Below are 15,899 nucleotides of genomic sequence, written 5' to 3'. Positions count from 1 at the left end.
CTGCTGAACACCCTACAACGCACAGGACCACGTGCACAACAAAGAGTGGTTCAGCCCCCAACGTGAAGAGGACGTGGCTGGAAACCCTCCCCTAGAACCAACGGCCAGTGTAAAGGGAAGAGGAGACAGAGGAGTGAGTGAAACAAACGGAGCCTCGGACCATCAAAACAGAGAAGACATTTTTGAGATCACTGGGGAAATCTGAACATGGAGTGTGTATACCACATGATACTAAGAGAATTACTACTCATTTTCTTAGACGTGAGCATAGCTTTACAGTTATCAGAGAGTGTGCTTTCTCAGGAGAAGCACAGTGAATCGGGGGAAGCGTCATGATGTCTGCAACTTACTTTTACGTGCTTTAGAAAAACAACACACTGTACGTGTGGAGAGAGAGAGAAAGCAAATGTGGCAAAATGGTAACTTTTGAATCTAGGTGGAGGATATATGGTATTCTTTCAACTTTACTGGTGTTAGAAATTTTCCAAAACAGAAAGTTGGGGAAAACAAGGAGAAATTACATTTGGATTTATCATCTATTAAAATTACTTGCTAAATGAATACCTTCGAAAGGACATTAAGTGTCCACAAACTACAACCCGTGCGCGGAACCAGCCACAGGCTGTGTGGCTCTCGGGTGAAGGGTGCTCCTGACACCTTTAAAAGCTTGTAAGAAAAAACACAGTATGCGTAAGAGAGGCCACACTTCATGCCATCTGGGTGTTTACAGAAAACGTTTGCTGACTCCCACTCCAGCGAATCCATGCGTACAATGTGTTTTTCAAAGTAAAAGTTTTTCCAAGAAATAAAAGGGGTTTGAAAAAAATAAGATTTCTTGGGACTGGTGATCTTCCAGACTCTCTCTGTTCATAAAGGTTCTTCTCTACCTTTAGTCCAGCTCAGGATTCTGGAAGTTAACAAGGCCTAGCTCTGACAGCAATCCTAAATAAACCTTACTATACGCAACTTCCAGAAAATTAGCTGATATTATATTAAAGGCTCAGAATCATTTGAAAGTTTGCCACTGTGCAGATACCAGCTATTTTGAGAAAAACAGTGAAGATGTTAATTTGTTTTCTCATTCAGGTACTACTGCTCACATCACCTAAATGTGCTTTATAAACTGAATCCAGCAAAGTCATGAAAGTGACTTATTTCAAGTCCATACGTAAATCACAAGAGCCTGATGAAAGGCCTGCTCTAAAGAGCCTGTACCCGAGGGTGGCGACCCTAGGACAATGGGAGCCTCCTCACAGCAGGAGTCCTTTCAGGTGGCCCATCCACTCGCTAGCAACCAGGACCCCTGATATCTCACAAGGTAATTCCAGAGCCTACCTGAAAGAAAACATCATCTGGAAGGTATTTATATCTACATTGTAATTTCTACAGGGAGAAGAATCACAGGAGTGAAAACTGTAATACACAGAACATTCCAGTCTCAAAAAGAAAAAAAAGGGAAAACCACTGTCACAGACACTGAAAACCAAAGGGTATATTCCTCTAGACAAAGTGACCACCACATTGCACAAGTTGCTGACAACGATGGGTTTACCTGCAACAGAGGCTCATCAACCTCTTTATTTGAAATAAGCACGTAAGTCTCTCAGATCCATCCAACTGCTGGACAAACAAAGAGCTATATTTAATTAGGTTCTGATACATCCATATCTGAAAGAAACAGCAAAACATACAATTATAACTCTCAGTCCATAAAAAGCTAATTATTTACTAATTACAAACATACCAAAATTTCCTTAATTGGTAAATACATAATCAAAACATGATAAGAAGAAGTAAATCTTCTAAGTCAGGTTTTAGATAGTAGTGCACACACGTCCTGAACTTTCCATCTTAAGAAAGCACATCAGCATGAAGTTAAATTACTAAATTTATTACCAAATGTACTTAAAACTCATGTAAATGTGAAACAAAAAGTTCATTTGCAAAAATCAGCAAACCACAATAAAAACATATGAGAATCACAATCTTAATCGTAAGTTACAAAGGGTAACAGCTCCTTCTTCTTACCTTTCTCCTCTGAGTTTTCAGCACCTTTCCTGTGGATACTCTCCTTCCCTAACTCCATGAAATTTCGGTAGAAAAGGCAATCATTCAGTCCCACTATTCCCGATAAAAGGCCAGGTGTGTAGCATGTGAGGCGAGAGATGGGTCACTTAACTAGACAGGAGGAATCCTATCACAATGTTTATACAAACCATCGCAGTGTGCACCTGAAGTATCTTACAATTTTATTTGTCAATTATACGTCCACACAGCTGGAGGGAAAAAAGGACAGAGACGCGTCTGGATGACCAGAACCCCCGCTGTCCCAGACACGGTGACGGGCCATCGCGGTGGGCAAATGCTGAGTTAGATTTCTGTCGAGCTCCCATCCAGGAGGCCCTCTAGTGTATAGCTGCCAGAAGTGATTTTGAAAACACAAAATACCAAACAGGAATCTCTTATACCTCCTCTACGATATTTGTTCATTTCATGAGACCCATTTAAAAGCGTTAAGATTAAGACAGCTTCTTAAATGCGCCACAGAACCTTTTCTTTACCTGTCATTTTTACAGAGTTTCTCCTCTGAGAGTAACATTTATTTGATATAAAATGTTATCAAACAATTAAAGTACTAACACATGTGTCTTGCATGATAAATTCGAGTGCGTCCTAAGTTGGGTGGAAATAACTCTGAGACCCAATCCGAATGTTAATTTACCTACACACAAGCTTTCTTCTTGAGGTATTAGGAGCTACTTGTTCGTATTTTCTCAGGAACCAATATCATACAAATATTTTCTGCACTATCTGACATGCAGTTCATTCTAAAATTTGTATTGAATACCCATTAACAAATAAAACTAGGATGTACAGTAACTAAACATTATAAAAATCTGAAGGCCAACTGTAGGAAGCACAAGAATAAGGCTGTAAATACATTAATCAAGTAATTATGTTTCAACGACATAAAAAACAACCTCAAAGCACTTTATTTGAACACTTTCTGGACTGTTTTTTTTTTTTTAATTGAGGTACAGTTGACGTACAACATTATATGCTTCGGGTGTACAACACAGTGATTCACAATTTTTAAAGGTTATCCTCCATTTATAGTTATTATAAAATATTGGCTACATTCCCTGTGCTGTACAATATCTCCTTGTAGTGGACTGGATTTTGATACTGCTTTTTACATTCTTGACAAATGCACCAATATCATCCCAAAAGTTCTAATACATTAAACATCTGCTTTGCCTAACTTTTTGTTATTTACTAAATTCAGATAAGTACAGTTTCAAAAACTTTCCATTTTATCCATCCTTTCTCAGGAAGTTAACTGAGGCTGTACATCAATAAAACAAGGGAGTAAACCAAGAAAGCAAAAAGATATGGAATCAGGAAAGAGGAACTGAAACAGAAGCAAAGCAAAGTGGAGGTTTTCCCAGGAACATGGCAGGCGTGGAGAGCAACCACTCCAAACTGTGCGGCAAGTTCCCGGGACGCAGAAGGAACAGCTCGGGGGGCAGAGCACCAGTGAGCTGACCCTCTAGTCACGGAAAACTGTACTGAGAATTATCTTACTGTCAGGAGGTAGGAGAAGACTTTATCATAAAGAGACTCAAAGGTAATTAAACAAATGACACAACAATTCACTCCAGAGTAACTCAAGAAAACTGTACACAAAAGAAAATACAATCATGGTACACTGTTTTAGCAGCGACCATATTTACAGTCATTATAATAAAAAATAATTCAAGGGGGTGGGTGAGGAAGGGAGAGCCATATGTGCACACTTTTGCACAGAGCACCTTAGAAAAACTATCAAAAGTGGCATCACGCCTGCTCTTAAAGTAGGAATTAGGGTCCTTGAAGATGGGCAGGAGACTTTCCCTCCACATATGACTGAGTTATTGTTCTTGCATTTTCCTGTGCAAACTGAATAAGCAATCCAGTTTGCTTTTCTCATATACACCGGGTTTGAGGATCTGGTTAACTCCAACCCTACACAGGGCCTGTAGGGCTGGGTGGCTGCACCACATCCAGAAAGCATATGCAGGGACCGCTGACCAGACCGCAGAGTGGGGCAGAAGCGGCTCTCCACAGGGCGGGCGCTCTGGAGAGACGCAGGGCTGAAGGCCCTTCTGACGCCCATATGGCTGTGCTCCACGTCTGACCTTCCATCCGCAAGGTCAGAGCCCATGAGGAAGGAACAGGCTGCTCCGGACGGAGGAGCCAGATGACCTGCTGCCAGACGTGTCTCGCCCTTCTTCCCACAGGCTTCAGGGAGAAAAGCCTAGAGAGCCTCTGCCTTTAGGGCACGGGCTCGAGCCCCGGTCCGGGAAGATCCCACACGCCGCGGGGCAGCTAAGCCCGCGCGCCACGACTACTGAGCCCGCGCTCCGCAGCAAGAGAAGCCACTGCAGTGAGAAGCCCGCGCACCACAAAGAAGAGCAGCCCCTGCTCGCCGCAACTAGAAAAAGCCTGTGCGCAGCAACGAAGACCCAATGCAGCCAAAATAAGTAAATTTAATTAATTAATTAATTAATTTCAAAAAGAGCCTGCATTTAAGGAAAGCCATCTTTACTGCCTCTAAAGATTTATGGAAAGTTCTTCCCATGGTCCAGCCCAGCTCAATACAGGAAGCAACGTTGGGTGTTAAAGCCGAACACCAGATAAGCGATAAAGTATTCCTATGTCTTCTATACTTACAGTCCACACAAGGATCCTTCTAGTACGTACGGTTGGAGCATGGAAGACTTACTTTTCACTGAATACCCATGTTTTAATTAGAAATTTTTAATCCAGGTAAATAAGGATGTCTAAGAACAAATACGTACTTAACCCAATGAATCTCAGTATTTCCTGGGAAAGTGGACACAGTAACAAGTTCCATTTTATAAAGATGATTCATCCACCTATCTCCTCCGTTAACACACACCGGTCCTCATCACTGATAATATCAAAACCTATAACCTTTTTTAAGTTACACAATTATATTTTAGATGTTTCAAGAGAGAGACCCTAGAATTCAGAGATTTACATTTCAGTATTTACAGGTAACAAACAGGCTATGATACTGAGGATGCACGTCCCAGGGATGGAGGCACAGGGTGGAGGGTTCTGTGCAAAACAAGGTGCTGCCTGTGCGGACTGGGTAACGGGGGCAGCACAACTGAGTAGCCTACTGTTTCTTATATGTGAAATTTGCCTTAATAAAAGCATGAAAAAGCCTACGGAAAATCTGTATCGATTTTTAAGAGGTAAAACATTATCACCAAGACGACCTATCACCGCTGGCTGAGGAAGTCACAAGGGTGAGACGTGCTGGAGGGGTTTCTGATCCCATTAAACCAAAAGCTGGAAAACACGTTAACAAGGGTTAGTGAAAATATAGTCAACACTCACCAAGCGTTTTGAGTCTTCATTCTGTTTGTAAAAAAACAGAAGCTGCCTCACCAAAAGGGTAAGGGTGGGACCGCTGGCGATGGAAAAAGTGCCACCGGACTGGGACAAGCTGGCCCGGCGATCAAATGCACTTCTCTGGATGGAATACTGAAAACAAAACAAGACATAAAGACAGGATCACATGATCGTATGGTCTAAATGGTCACTCAATGTTTAAACTGGAGTAGTGGAAACTGACAATTAAGATCCCGTTACTGAGAAGTTATCATTGGTAAACGGTTAATGGAACCTGAAAAGCCTGGAATGTAGTGACACAGCCATGAACGCCCTATGCAGGAGTCTTCCATCACCTCCTTCTACTGTGATCTTTAGCCGTGGTTTGGCCTATGTTTGCATTTAATAATTTAAAAATCACCAAAAAACTCATCTGTCTATAAATCTTTATATAAACTAATAAAATTAACTATTGGGGAAAACAGTATTACCCACATTAACTCTCATTAAACAAGTACCACAAACATATATGAAATGAATTCCACTTCTAAGAATCCAAGGCCATATTTAAAATGAGCTCTCAGGGCTTCCCTGGTGGCGCAGTGGTTAAGAATCCGCCTGCCAACGCAGGGGACAAGGGTTCGAGCCCTGGTCCGGGAAGATCCCACATGCTGCGGTGCAACTAAGCCCGTGTGCCACAACTACTGAGCCTGCGCTCTAGAGCCTTCAAGCCCCAACTACTGAGCCCACGTGCCACAACTACTGAAGCCTGTGCGCCTAGAGCCCATGCTCCGCAACAAGAGAAGCCACCGCAGAGAAGCCCTTGCACCACAACGAAGAGTAGCCCTCGCTCGCGGCAACTAGAGAAACCCTGAGCACAGCAATGGAAGACCCAACGCAGCCAATCAATCAATCAATTAATTAAAAAATAAAAATAAATAAAATAAGCTCTCTCATACCTTTCTAATTCCTTCTCAGTTTAAAAACAAACTTACTTGCTGTTTTCTGTCTCTATAGCCTCGAATAAATGACTGGATAATTATTGCATTTTTCAATCTTCGTCTTTCTTCCTGAATAATGCAGGGAGGAGGGAACAATGGGTCAGGATCAGTGAAAATGACAAATACTACTTCAGACTTAAAAAAAAAAAAAAAAAACAGCTACATAATTCACGTACCACAGAATTCATTCTTTTAAGTGTACCATTCACCAATTTTTAATATACTCAAAGTTGTGCAATCATCACCACTGTCTAATTTTGGAACATTTTCATCACCCACCCCCAATAAAACCCCTGTACCCAGGGGTTTTACCCAGTCATCCCTCATTCTCTGTCCTCCCACCCCAACCCCCCCACTGCTGGCAATCACTAATCAATTTTCTGTCTATATGGAACTGCCTATTCTGGACATGATGTACAATGGAATCATAATATGTGGCCTTTTGTGTCTGACTTTTTTCACTTGGCATGATGTTTTCAAGGTTCATCCACGCTGTACCATGTATCAGTACATCACTCCTTTTTATGGCTGTTCCACTATACGGATGTCTCATTTTGTTTATCCGCTTATTAACGGATGCACATTTGAGCTCTTTCCACTTTGGGCTATTATGAATAATGCTGCTGTGGACATTCATGTACCAGCTTTTGTGGGGCCATAGGTTTTCATTTCTCATGGGTGTATATCTAGGTATGGAATTAACATTTGAGGAACTGCTGGACTGTTTTCCAAAACAGCTACATTATTTTACAATTCTACCAGCATAGAAAGACTTCTTTTTTTTAAGTTTTTGTTTTAAGTATTTAAAAAAAATACAGACAACAGAAGCATCTATTTTAAGGGTCACTTTGTTTCCAAGCAGAAAACTCCAATTTTTATCAACTCGACTCTGTCTTTAAAACTTTCAGGGGTAGGATAGGGAGGGTGGGAGGGAGATGCAAGAGGAAGGAGATATGGGGATATATGTATATGTATGGCTGACTCACTTTGTTATAAAGCAGAAACTAACACACCATTGTAGAGAAATTATACTCCAATAAAGATGTTAAGAAAAAAAAACCTTTCAGTGACCTAGCAAAAATATATATTCTTCATCATCATTATAACCACCGCAGCTAACAGTGTTTGAGAGCCTACTATGTGCCAGCCCTAAGAGAGACACTTCACATGCATTCATACAATAACCTTACAGGTGAGCATTACTGCTGTTTTAAAGACACAGAAACCGAGACTTCCATAAAGATTAAGTGATGTCAAAAGATATGATTCAGAGAGCAAACTCAGGTGTGATACGAAAATCTGTACTCTGTCTTATCACATGACAATGTTTCACATCTTCTATGAATGCCACCTACCAGGCTTGAAAGGCACATACTCATGCAATCTTGGGATTAGAGAACATACCATCAGGTCACAAAAGTGTACTTTCTGAGCTTCAAATGGTTACAACAAGGGAATCCTTGACCTTAGACCTAGTTTGGGAATCTATTGATAACTATGATGACTCTAACAGCACTTAATTAAACACTCATATAACATCCCATGCATTTTCAAAACACTTATTTTTACTCATTCAGCTGTCTGCTGGGGAAGGGTCTCAGGAGCACTCGCTCTCTGGCAGGTGCGCTGAGGACAGGTGAGTGAGTCCTCACGAGGCCTGGAGGCCAGCTTCACATTAGCTCATCCCTGTTTTAAAGGGGATTCATCCCTCCCCCACTGCCTGCCAGAAGCAAATGCAACGCTCTCCAAAAAGAAGAGGCCATATTCTAAGCCTGAAGATATCGCTTCAGCCTGGAACATACAATGTCCGGTATTCAACCAAAATAACCAGGCAAAGACAAGAATTTAAAATCAGGAGGACCAACAATAAAAATGAACCCACAGGAATTCCAAACACTGGAGAGGAAACATTATCTTTAAAAATCTACAATTACGTGCAAGAAATGAAAAGTCGAGAGAACTGGGAAATAAAAGAATCAAAGAAAATTCTAGAACTCAAATAAAAACTGAAATTCAGAACTCAATGGATGTACTTAACAATCAGACATCACTAAAAGAGATAATTTGTAAATCAGAAGTTAGAACAAAAGAATATAGCCAAAGCAAAGCATAGGTATTCAAAAGAATAAATATACCGAAAGGAGTACAGGAGACACACGGGACACAATACAAAGGTCGAACACCTCTGCCATGTGAGTCCAAGAGGAGGAGGAGGGCGAGGACGGAGCAGAGGCATGACTGGGAGAGGTGGCTGGCTGAGAACTTTCCAGAAAAGATGGAATACACCAACCAATACACACTTTTCCTGTTTGAGCAGTGATTTTCAAGTGAGGGCAACTCCCACCAAGGGAACGTTCGGTAATTTCTGGAGACATCGTGGTTGTCTCAGCTGCGATAGGGAGTGTTTCGGCATCTAGAGGAGAGAGGCCGGGGATGCTGCTAAGCATCCTGCAGTGTGCAGGACAGTCCCCACAACAAGGAATGAGCTGGCCAGAATGTCAAAAATGCTAAGGTTGAGAAACCCTGCCTGAGCGTTTGCGCATCTGCCGTTCCCTTGACCAAGAACGCGCCCTTCGTCCAGCTTTGCACAGCATCTGCCGTTCCCTTGACCAAGAACGCGCCCTTCGTCCAGCTTTGCACAGCTTTTCTTTTCCATCCTTCAGAAATCCGCTGGGCTCTCACCAGCTCAGGGACGCCTTCCCTCACACCCTACATCCAAAGCCGACCTTCCAAGTCCCCACCTCCGGATCCTGGGGAACACCTGTGCTCCACCGCCCAGCAGCAGACACACTGTTTCATTCCCTGTCTATATACCCAGCCAGCAGAAAAGTACCGGGAACATAGCAAGCTCTCAATTTATATTTGTTAAAGGAATGGATGAATTATTACAAAACAAAACAAAAAATGACCTAGAAAAGCAGGCCATAGGACACCACAACTGCTGATTCATCAACAAACTAAAGCCATTTTAAGAAATTACCTCCGAAAGATAAAATGTAAAATAAAGACTAAAATGCCAAACGTCACTATAGCTCCTTTCATTTATTCAGCTTCTTCACAAGTAGTTGAGATAACTTGCCTTGACAGGGAGTTTTCTCCTTCTGCTTGACAAAACATGAACACTATACACGAAGACTTTCTACATCTTCTGGAAGCCGTATCATAAGCAAGTAAGTGAACTGAAAGCCTATTTTCTCCCTCTATTCTGGAAACTGCTCTTTTAGTCCATCTTTTCTATATTGGTTCCAGAATAGATGACCTACCATAAAATCCAACAAATCCAGAAATGTTTCTGAAATTTAACATGTATATAAATACTTAGGTTATGTCACATATAACATACATATATCTAATATATAAAACAGGAAAACCAAGACTTATTTAGATGCCGTGGAAAATGTTTATCTACAGGGACTATTACAAAGCTGTTCTTACCTCCCTCTTTCTTCTTTCTTCCTGAGTCCGATGTAAAAGAGAAGCCTTTTCTTCCTAAACACAAAAAAGAGAGAAAAGATAAAGGTTATAATTTCAAATTCTAAAATACTCTCATACAAAAATTATAGAATGTTGTGACCCAAAGGATTCTAGAGATCATCCAATCAAACCGTCTGACTTAGTAAGAAATCTGAGGCGCAAGAGGCTAAATGGTTCCCTCACCCCCACCCCCGGGTCACAGATCTAATTGTAGTATTTCAGTAGTTTTCTAAGAATAAAATCTGATTTCCTTACACACAGGGTTAGTTCAGGTAAAACCGGGGATATCTGAGTAAGGATCAGCGCATTATATCAATGTCAATATCCTGCTGTGAGCACATACCACAGCTTTGCAAAATACAACCCCCAGGGGAAATTAGGCAATGCAAACAACAGACCTTTCTGTATCATTTCTAACAGCTGCATGTGAGTCTACAATTATCTCAATAAAAATTTCAGTGAAAAAAATCAATCTTGTATTGTTATCAAAATTTTTTAAATTCTTTTCATCGTAAGTAAAACTGTATTTCAAATAAAATTACTTGATATGCAGAAGGAAGTGAAATAACAAATGGGAAAGTAAAACATTTCAAATAAAATAAAAATACTTACAGACGACCCTCCTCCCGCCCCAGAACCATTCCAGTCTATACTGTATGGGCATTTTATTTTTGTAAATTTAATCCAAAATAAAATTAAAGGCCTAAGACATCAACATATAAATAATCAGAAAAATTAATAAACCTAAATTTCTTAACACAAACATACAACTCATCAGAATAGAGTCAGAAAGTAATGAAGCCAATTTAAAATAATATTTTGATATGTGAAGGGAATACATAACATGTAGAGCGAAAAGTTTCTAACTGACAAAATTTTCAGCCAAAGAAATAAATCCTCCAGATATTTTCCATTACAGAGAATTTCATTTCTTGAATTCAAATAAATATCTATCACATGTCAAAGGTCAGAAAAATATTTCCTTTTTAACTGATTGATTAAAATGATGAGGAGCAATGTAAAAATCTAAAGTAAAAAGTGCTCAGAGGGCTTCCCTGGTGGCGCAGTGGTTGGGACTCCGCCTGCCGATGCAGGGGACACGGGTTCGTACCCTGGCCCGGGAAGATCCCACATGCGGCGGAGCGGCTGGGCCCGTGAGCCATGGCCGCTGAGCCTGCGCGTCCGGAGCCTGTGCTCCGCAACGGGAGAGGCCACAGCAGTAAAAGGCCCGCGTAACGCAAAAAAAAAAAAAAAAAAGTGCTCAGAATTATGGAAAGCTTCTAGATAAAAATACAGCCATATTTCTGGTGATTATCTTTATTTATGAATAGGAGTGGTAAATATATGTCTGTAATTTCTCTTCCTTCTATTCCATTTAATCAGATTTAATATATGCTCATTACTGGTTATAGTTAAAGAGCTAAGATTTCTTAAAATGATACATGCTGTTACAACTATGAGAAAATATACTTAATGTCTGAAATTAAACCCACATTTTACTTCGAAAAAAATGGTACATGCCAGCAAAACAGTCACCAAATTGACTTCACACATAAGCTTAGCTGTCACTAATCTAAAAGCCCTGTGGGTTTGAGGGCCTGGCCTGTCTCTGACCACCAGGTCCCTATCACTGGCTTCAATGTCTGCCACATGTAGGGAGTTAATATTTACAAAATGAACGAATGAACATTTCCTTTAAGTACAGCAAAGTAGTCTAAAAGGAGTAACCGTAACAGCTGAAAAGCACTTCTGAATACCTGCAACACAGCACCAAGGCTGAAGTATGTACCAATTATCAAAAAGCGTAACTGGATTCTAAGTGAATACTTTAAGTTCGACGCATACGATACGGGATAGCTATGAACGCACCAGAAGCAATGCTGAATGTGTTGAGGATGAATATCCTTATCCTTTGATGACCTACAGATTAAAATCCTTGGACAGAGGACACCATATAAATGGAAGGTCACTTCTCTTACCTGTGCTCGGGGGCTGTAAAGTTTCCTACTTAAAACAGCTCATTTCAAAAATTCTAAAATAAGCATAGCAAGCAAATCCAAAGTCCTGGACACACATACAGAAACCCTCATATGTGATTTCAACTGTAGTTTAAAATGATGTGAAGGTCTTTCAAAGAGCACTCACGCTCCCTAAGTATTCTACAGAGAGGAGAGAAAGGTCTGCTGGGGAGGTCAACCAACCCCACAGGTCACATCAGCCACATGGGACAGGAGACCCTAGGACAGCGCCAGCTGTCCAACACTGCTTCCTCTGTGCCCCAGCACTGTGCCCCAGCACACAGACAACTAACACGGACCGAGGGCTTACCCTCCACGTGCTAAGCAACATTCTAAACCCTAGGATTTGGTTCATCACATATTCCTCGGAATAACCCAATGCGGTTCAAGCACTATTACTTTTCCTGTTTACAGATGACAAAAGTGAGGTTCAAGAGTGGTAGAGCCAAGATCTGAACTCAAGGTGGGTCCAGAGCCTAAGCTATTAAGCAGTGGACTATTTTGAAAAACAGCATGAAGTATGATGTTATTTCACATTTTGAGCAATTTTTAAAACTCTTTTATCTTCATAATACATGCGTAATTTGGAAGATATATCGGAAAGGAGGCTGGTGGGGAGCGGAGGCCACAGAAAAAAACTGGGGTCACCCAAATGTGCCACGAGTTCAGAGGCACGGGGGAGCAGCAGGGGGTGAGCGACAAAGGGCCCCGAGTGCCCAGGAAAGGTGCAGTGAGCAATCGCAAAGGCCTGGGACACAGAGGTGGCCACAAAAAGCCCGTTCAGCACAGAAGGAAAAGTGTGACAGAGCACTTAATCGTTGTCTATAAATTACGTACACTATCATATGCAACACCTGAGCTAGCAACCAAATTCCACACCAGAACCGGAGCTCCTTCCTACATTCCCCAACTCAGAGACCGTCTCTGTGCAAAAGACATTCCAACGAGGCAAGGAGAGGAATTTATTCTCAACAAATACTGGCTAACTCTTACGTCATGCTAGGCACTAGCTATTTTAAAAGTAATAAAAGTGTTTGTTCCCAAGGAGCGCACAGTCTGGTGGGAGCAGAAGAAGCCTATGAATTGAGCACCCACCATGGGCCGGACACGATTCTAGACACTAGCAATAAAGCAGAGTCAGCAGGAGCGGCCCCGCCCCTGGGAGTGCACACCTCAATACAGGTGGGCACCGGGGACGGACGAGGCAGCGCAGAGAAGGACAGGCACTCTGCCTCTGCGACTCAGAGAACTCCTGGAAGAAAAGGTGAATTGGAAAGAAATCTTGGAAGGCTGTGTTCAGAAGGATGACAAGATGGAAAGCATCCCAGCAGAGGGGGGAGCACGGGAAGCAGCAGAGGCACGAGAGGGGGCGCTGGGCAGGAAGCAGGGCTGAGGGAGAGGCTGGGCTGACCTCGAGGCCAGCATCGAGAGGGAACGGGAGACCCCCATCTCTGGCTAGGTGAGCCATATACCAAGACAGCATGGGATGGAAGGGAGAGAACGACGAAGTTAAAGTTCACTGACCTTGAGACATCTCTGGGACCGACAAGTCAGTCAACAGGTAATAAAGAACACGGAAGAAGTATGGATTGAAAATTCAGAGTTCAAATCACCCGTGACTTAAGCTTAAACTCCTTCCGTGGCTTCCCACCCTCTACCTGCACAGAGGGCTGCTACGCCGTTAAAACAAACAAAGACTGCAATATCTAATACTCATTTCCTAAAAGACCACTGGACACTAGACGGAACCATCTCTTCTCAATGCTCAGTTATTTACATGAACCAAAGTTATGTAAAACCTACCACGCTGGTCTTATTTGCCTACTTCATGGTAGCCTATCTGAGACCGTAATTTGAGAACGGCCAGTGTGTTCTAAGGGGTCAAGTTCAAACACAGCCTTGGCGCAGGAATATTCCGGTCAAACACCTCCTCCTCTTTCTCTTGAGCCACCAGCATGGCGTGCCCCCCAACTACCCTCCAAGTCTCAAACGCCCCACCCCTCCCCAGCCTGGCCTTCCCTCCTGTGGCACTGACACGCGCCTGGCAAGCGCCCACTCGCCTTAGGTGAGGCTCAGCTTAAATGTCTTCTCTTCCATGAAGAGAAGGTGACCCCCACTCCTATGCCTCCACACAATGAACGGGTGAGTTCACATTCACAGACGGGAACCCAGCACACAGGGCCGACTACTCAACATGCAGAGAACGACTGTATCTGCACTAGTCAGAATCCTGGAGGCCACACGGGCACCATCCTCACAGATGCGGCCACCGAATGCCGTGGAAGGTCACTCCTCGGCAGGTTACGCCACTCAGGGCCAGTCGGGCTGTGGTTATTCTGAAGAAGAGCAGAAAACAAGAAAACAAGACAAACCCCATCCCTCAAAACAGCAGCAACGAACACTCAAAGTCTGCCAGGCCCAGCAGTCAGGTGGGAAAAATAAAGGCACAGGCCTGATCCTAACTCGCAATTCTGAGTGCCTACACGTGGCTTGAACCAGTAAATAACTATTAACTCCTCAAAGTGAAATTTCAGCAGGCTGCTAACAGAGCAAACCAACAGACCCACCACAGTGCACAATGGGAGTCAGCATCCAGGAACTCACCCTAGCCGTGTGGACCAGGGCTAGAGAAGCAGTCCATCCCTGGGGCCCACGCCTGCCTCATCAGAACAAGCACTCCAGGGCTTCCCTGGTGGTGCAGTGGTTGAGAATCCACCTGCCAATGCAGGGGACACGGGCTCGAGCCCTGGTCGAGGAAGATCCCACGTGCCGTGGAGCAACTAAGCCCGTGCACCCCAACTACTGAGCCTGCGCTCTAGAGCCCACGTGCCACAACTACTGAAGCCCGCGCTCCTAGAGCCCGTGCTTTGCAACAAGAAAAGCCACTGCAATGAGAAGCCCGCACACCGCAATGAAGGAGACCCCTCTCGCCGCAACTAGAGAAAGCCCGCACACAGCAGCAAAGACCCAACGCAGCCAAAAGAAAATAAAAATAATAATAAAAAAGAACAAGCACTCCAGGGAAGCCACAGACTCGATGTCCTAGCTCAATTTTTCTATTGGGTGTTGAAATAAATACTACTATGGGACTTCCCTGGTGGCGCAGTGGTTAAAAATCCACCTGCCAATGCAGGGGACACGGGTTCAAGCCCTGATCCGGGAAGATCACACACGGTGCGGAGCAACTAAGCCCATGCACCACAGCTACTGAGCCTGCGCTCTAGAGCCCATGGGCCACAACTACTGAGCCTGCGTGCCACAACTACTGAAGCCCTCGTGCCTAGAGCCCACGCTCCGCAATGAGAAGCCCACACACACCACAACAAAGAGTAACCCCCACTCATGGCAACTAGAGAAAGCCTGTGCGCAGCAACGAAGACCCAACACAGCCATAAGTAAACAAACAAACAAATAAAACTGCCGTCTCTCAAACCACTAAAAAAAAAAGTTGTTAAAAAAAGGTTAAAAAAAAAATTACCATGTTTTTCAATGTTCTCTCACGAACCACCGGAATCATCACACTCCATACTCTGGGACAAACACTGATCTACACTAATAAGGCTAAAGCAGGAGCACACAGGTCACTGTCAGAGGGTCTCCAGGGAGACATAAATAAAAAAGGAGATTCAGCCGTCGATAAAGCTGGCATTTCAAATTTGCAGAGAAAAATGTATTACTCAATAAACAGTGTCACAACAACTGAGTAGCCTAAATAAGTGACATTGTATCCCTAAGTCTTCACATCAGAATAGATTCCTGATGGACCTGAGATTTATATACATATACAGCACTATAAAAATACGTGAAAATAATGTGGGGATTGTTTTTAAAATCTCAGTGTGGAGGAAGACTTTCTTTAAGAAAGAAATATCACACCACACATTAAGTCTATTAACTTATTTAAGAATGATAAACTTCCTGCATGCCTCAACTACAGAGCCCACGAGTCACAACTACTGAGCCCACGTGTGCCGCAACTAAGACGCGACGCAGCCAAAAATAA

At 42.9% G+C, this 15,899-nt stretch overlaps 1 protein-coding gene across 1 annotated transcript in view; it reads right to left on the bottom strand.

Moving 5' to 3' along the window:
• Nucleotides 1-15,899, bottom strand: part of UBE3C (ubiquitin protein ligase E3C) — a 120,295-nt gene that overhangs the window by 85,369 nt on the left and 19,027 nt on the right. The window contains exons 2-5 of the mRNA XM_007463981.1: nucleotides 9,840-9,893; nucleotides 6,399-6,473; nucleotides 5,410-5,556; nucleotides 1,553-1,668 (exon numbers count right to left, since the gene is read on the bottom strand). Of these exons, the coding sequence (XP_007464043.1) occupies nucleotides 1,553-1,668; nucleotides 5,410-5,556; nucleotides 6,399-6,473; nucleotides 9,840-9,893 (392 nt within the window). The remainder of the gene's footprint in view (nucleotides 1-1,552; nucleotides 1,669-5,409; nucleotides 5,557-6,398; nucleotides 6,474-9,839; nucleotides 9,894-15,899) is intronic.

This window comes from Lipotes vexillifer, unplaced genomic scaffold, assembly GCF_000442215.2.
Source record: "Lipotes vexillifer unplaced genomic scaffold, Lipotes_vexillifer_v1.1 scaffold2094, whole genome shotgun sequence".
Taxonomy (NCBI): Eukaryota; Metazoa; Chordata; class Mammalia; order Artiodactyla; family Lipotidae; genus Lipotes; species Lipotes vexillifer.
Note: the sequence above shows the minus strand (reverse complement) of the source record. Positions and strands in the feature narration are given on the sequence as shown.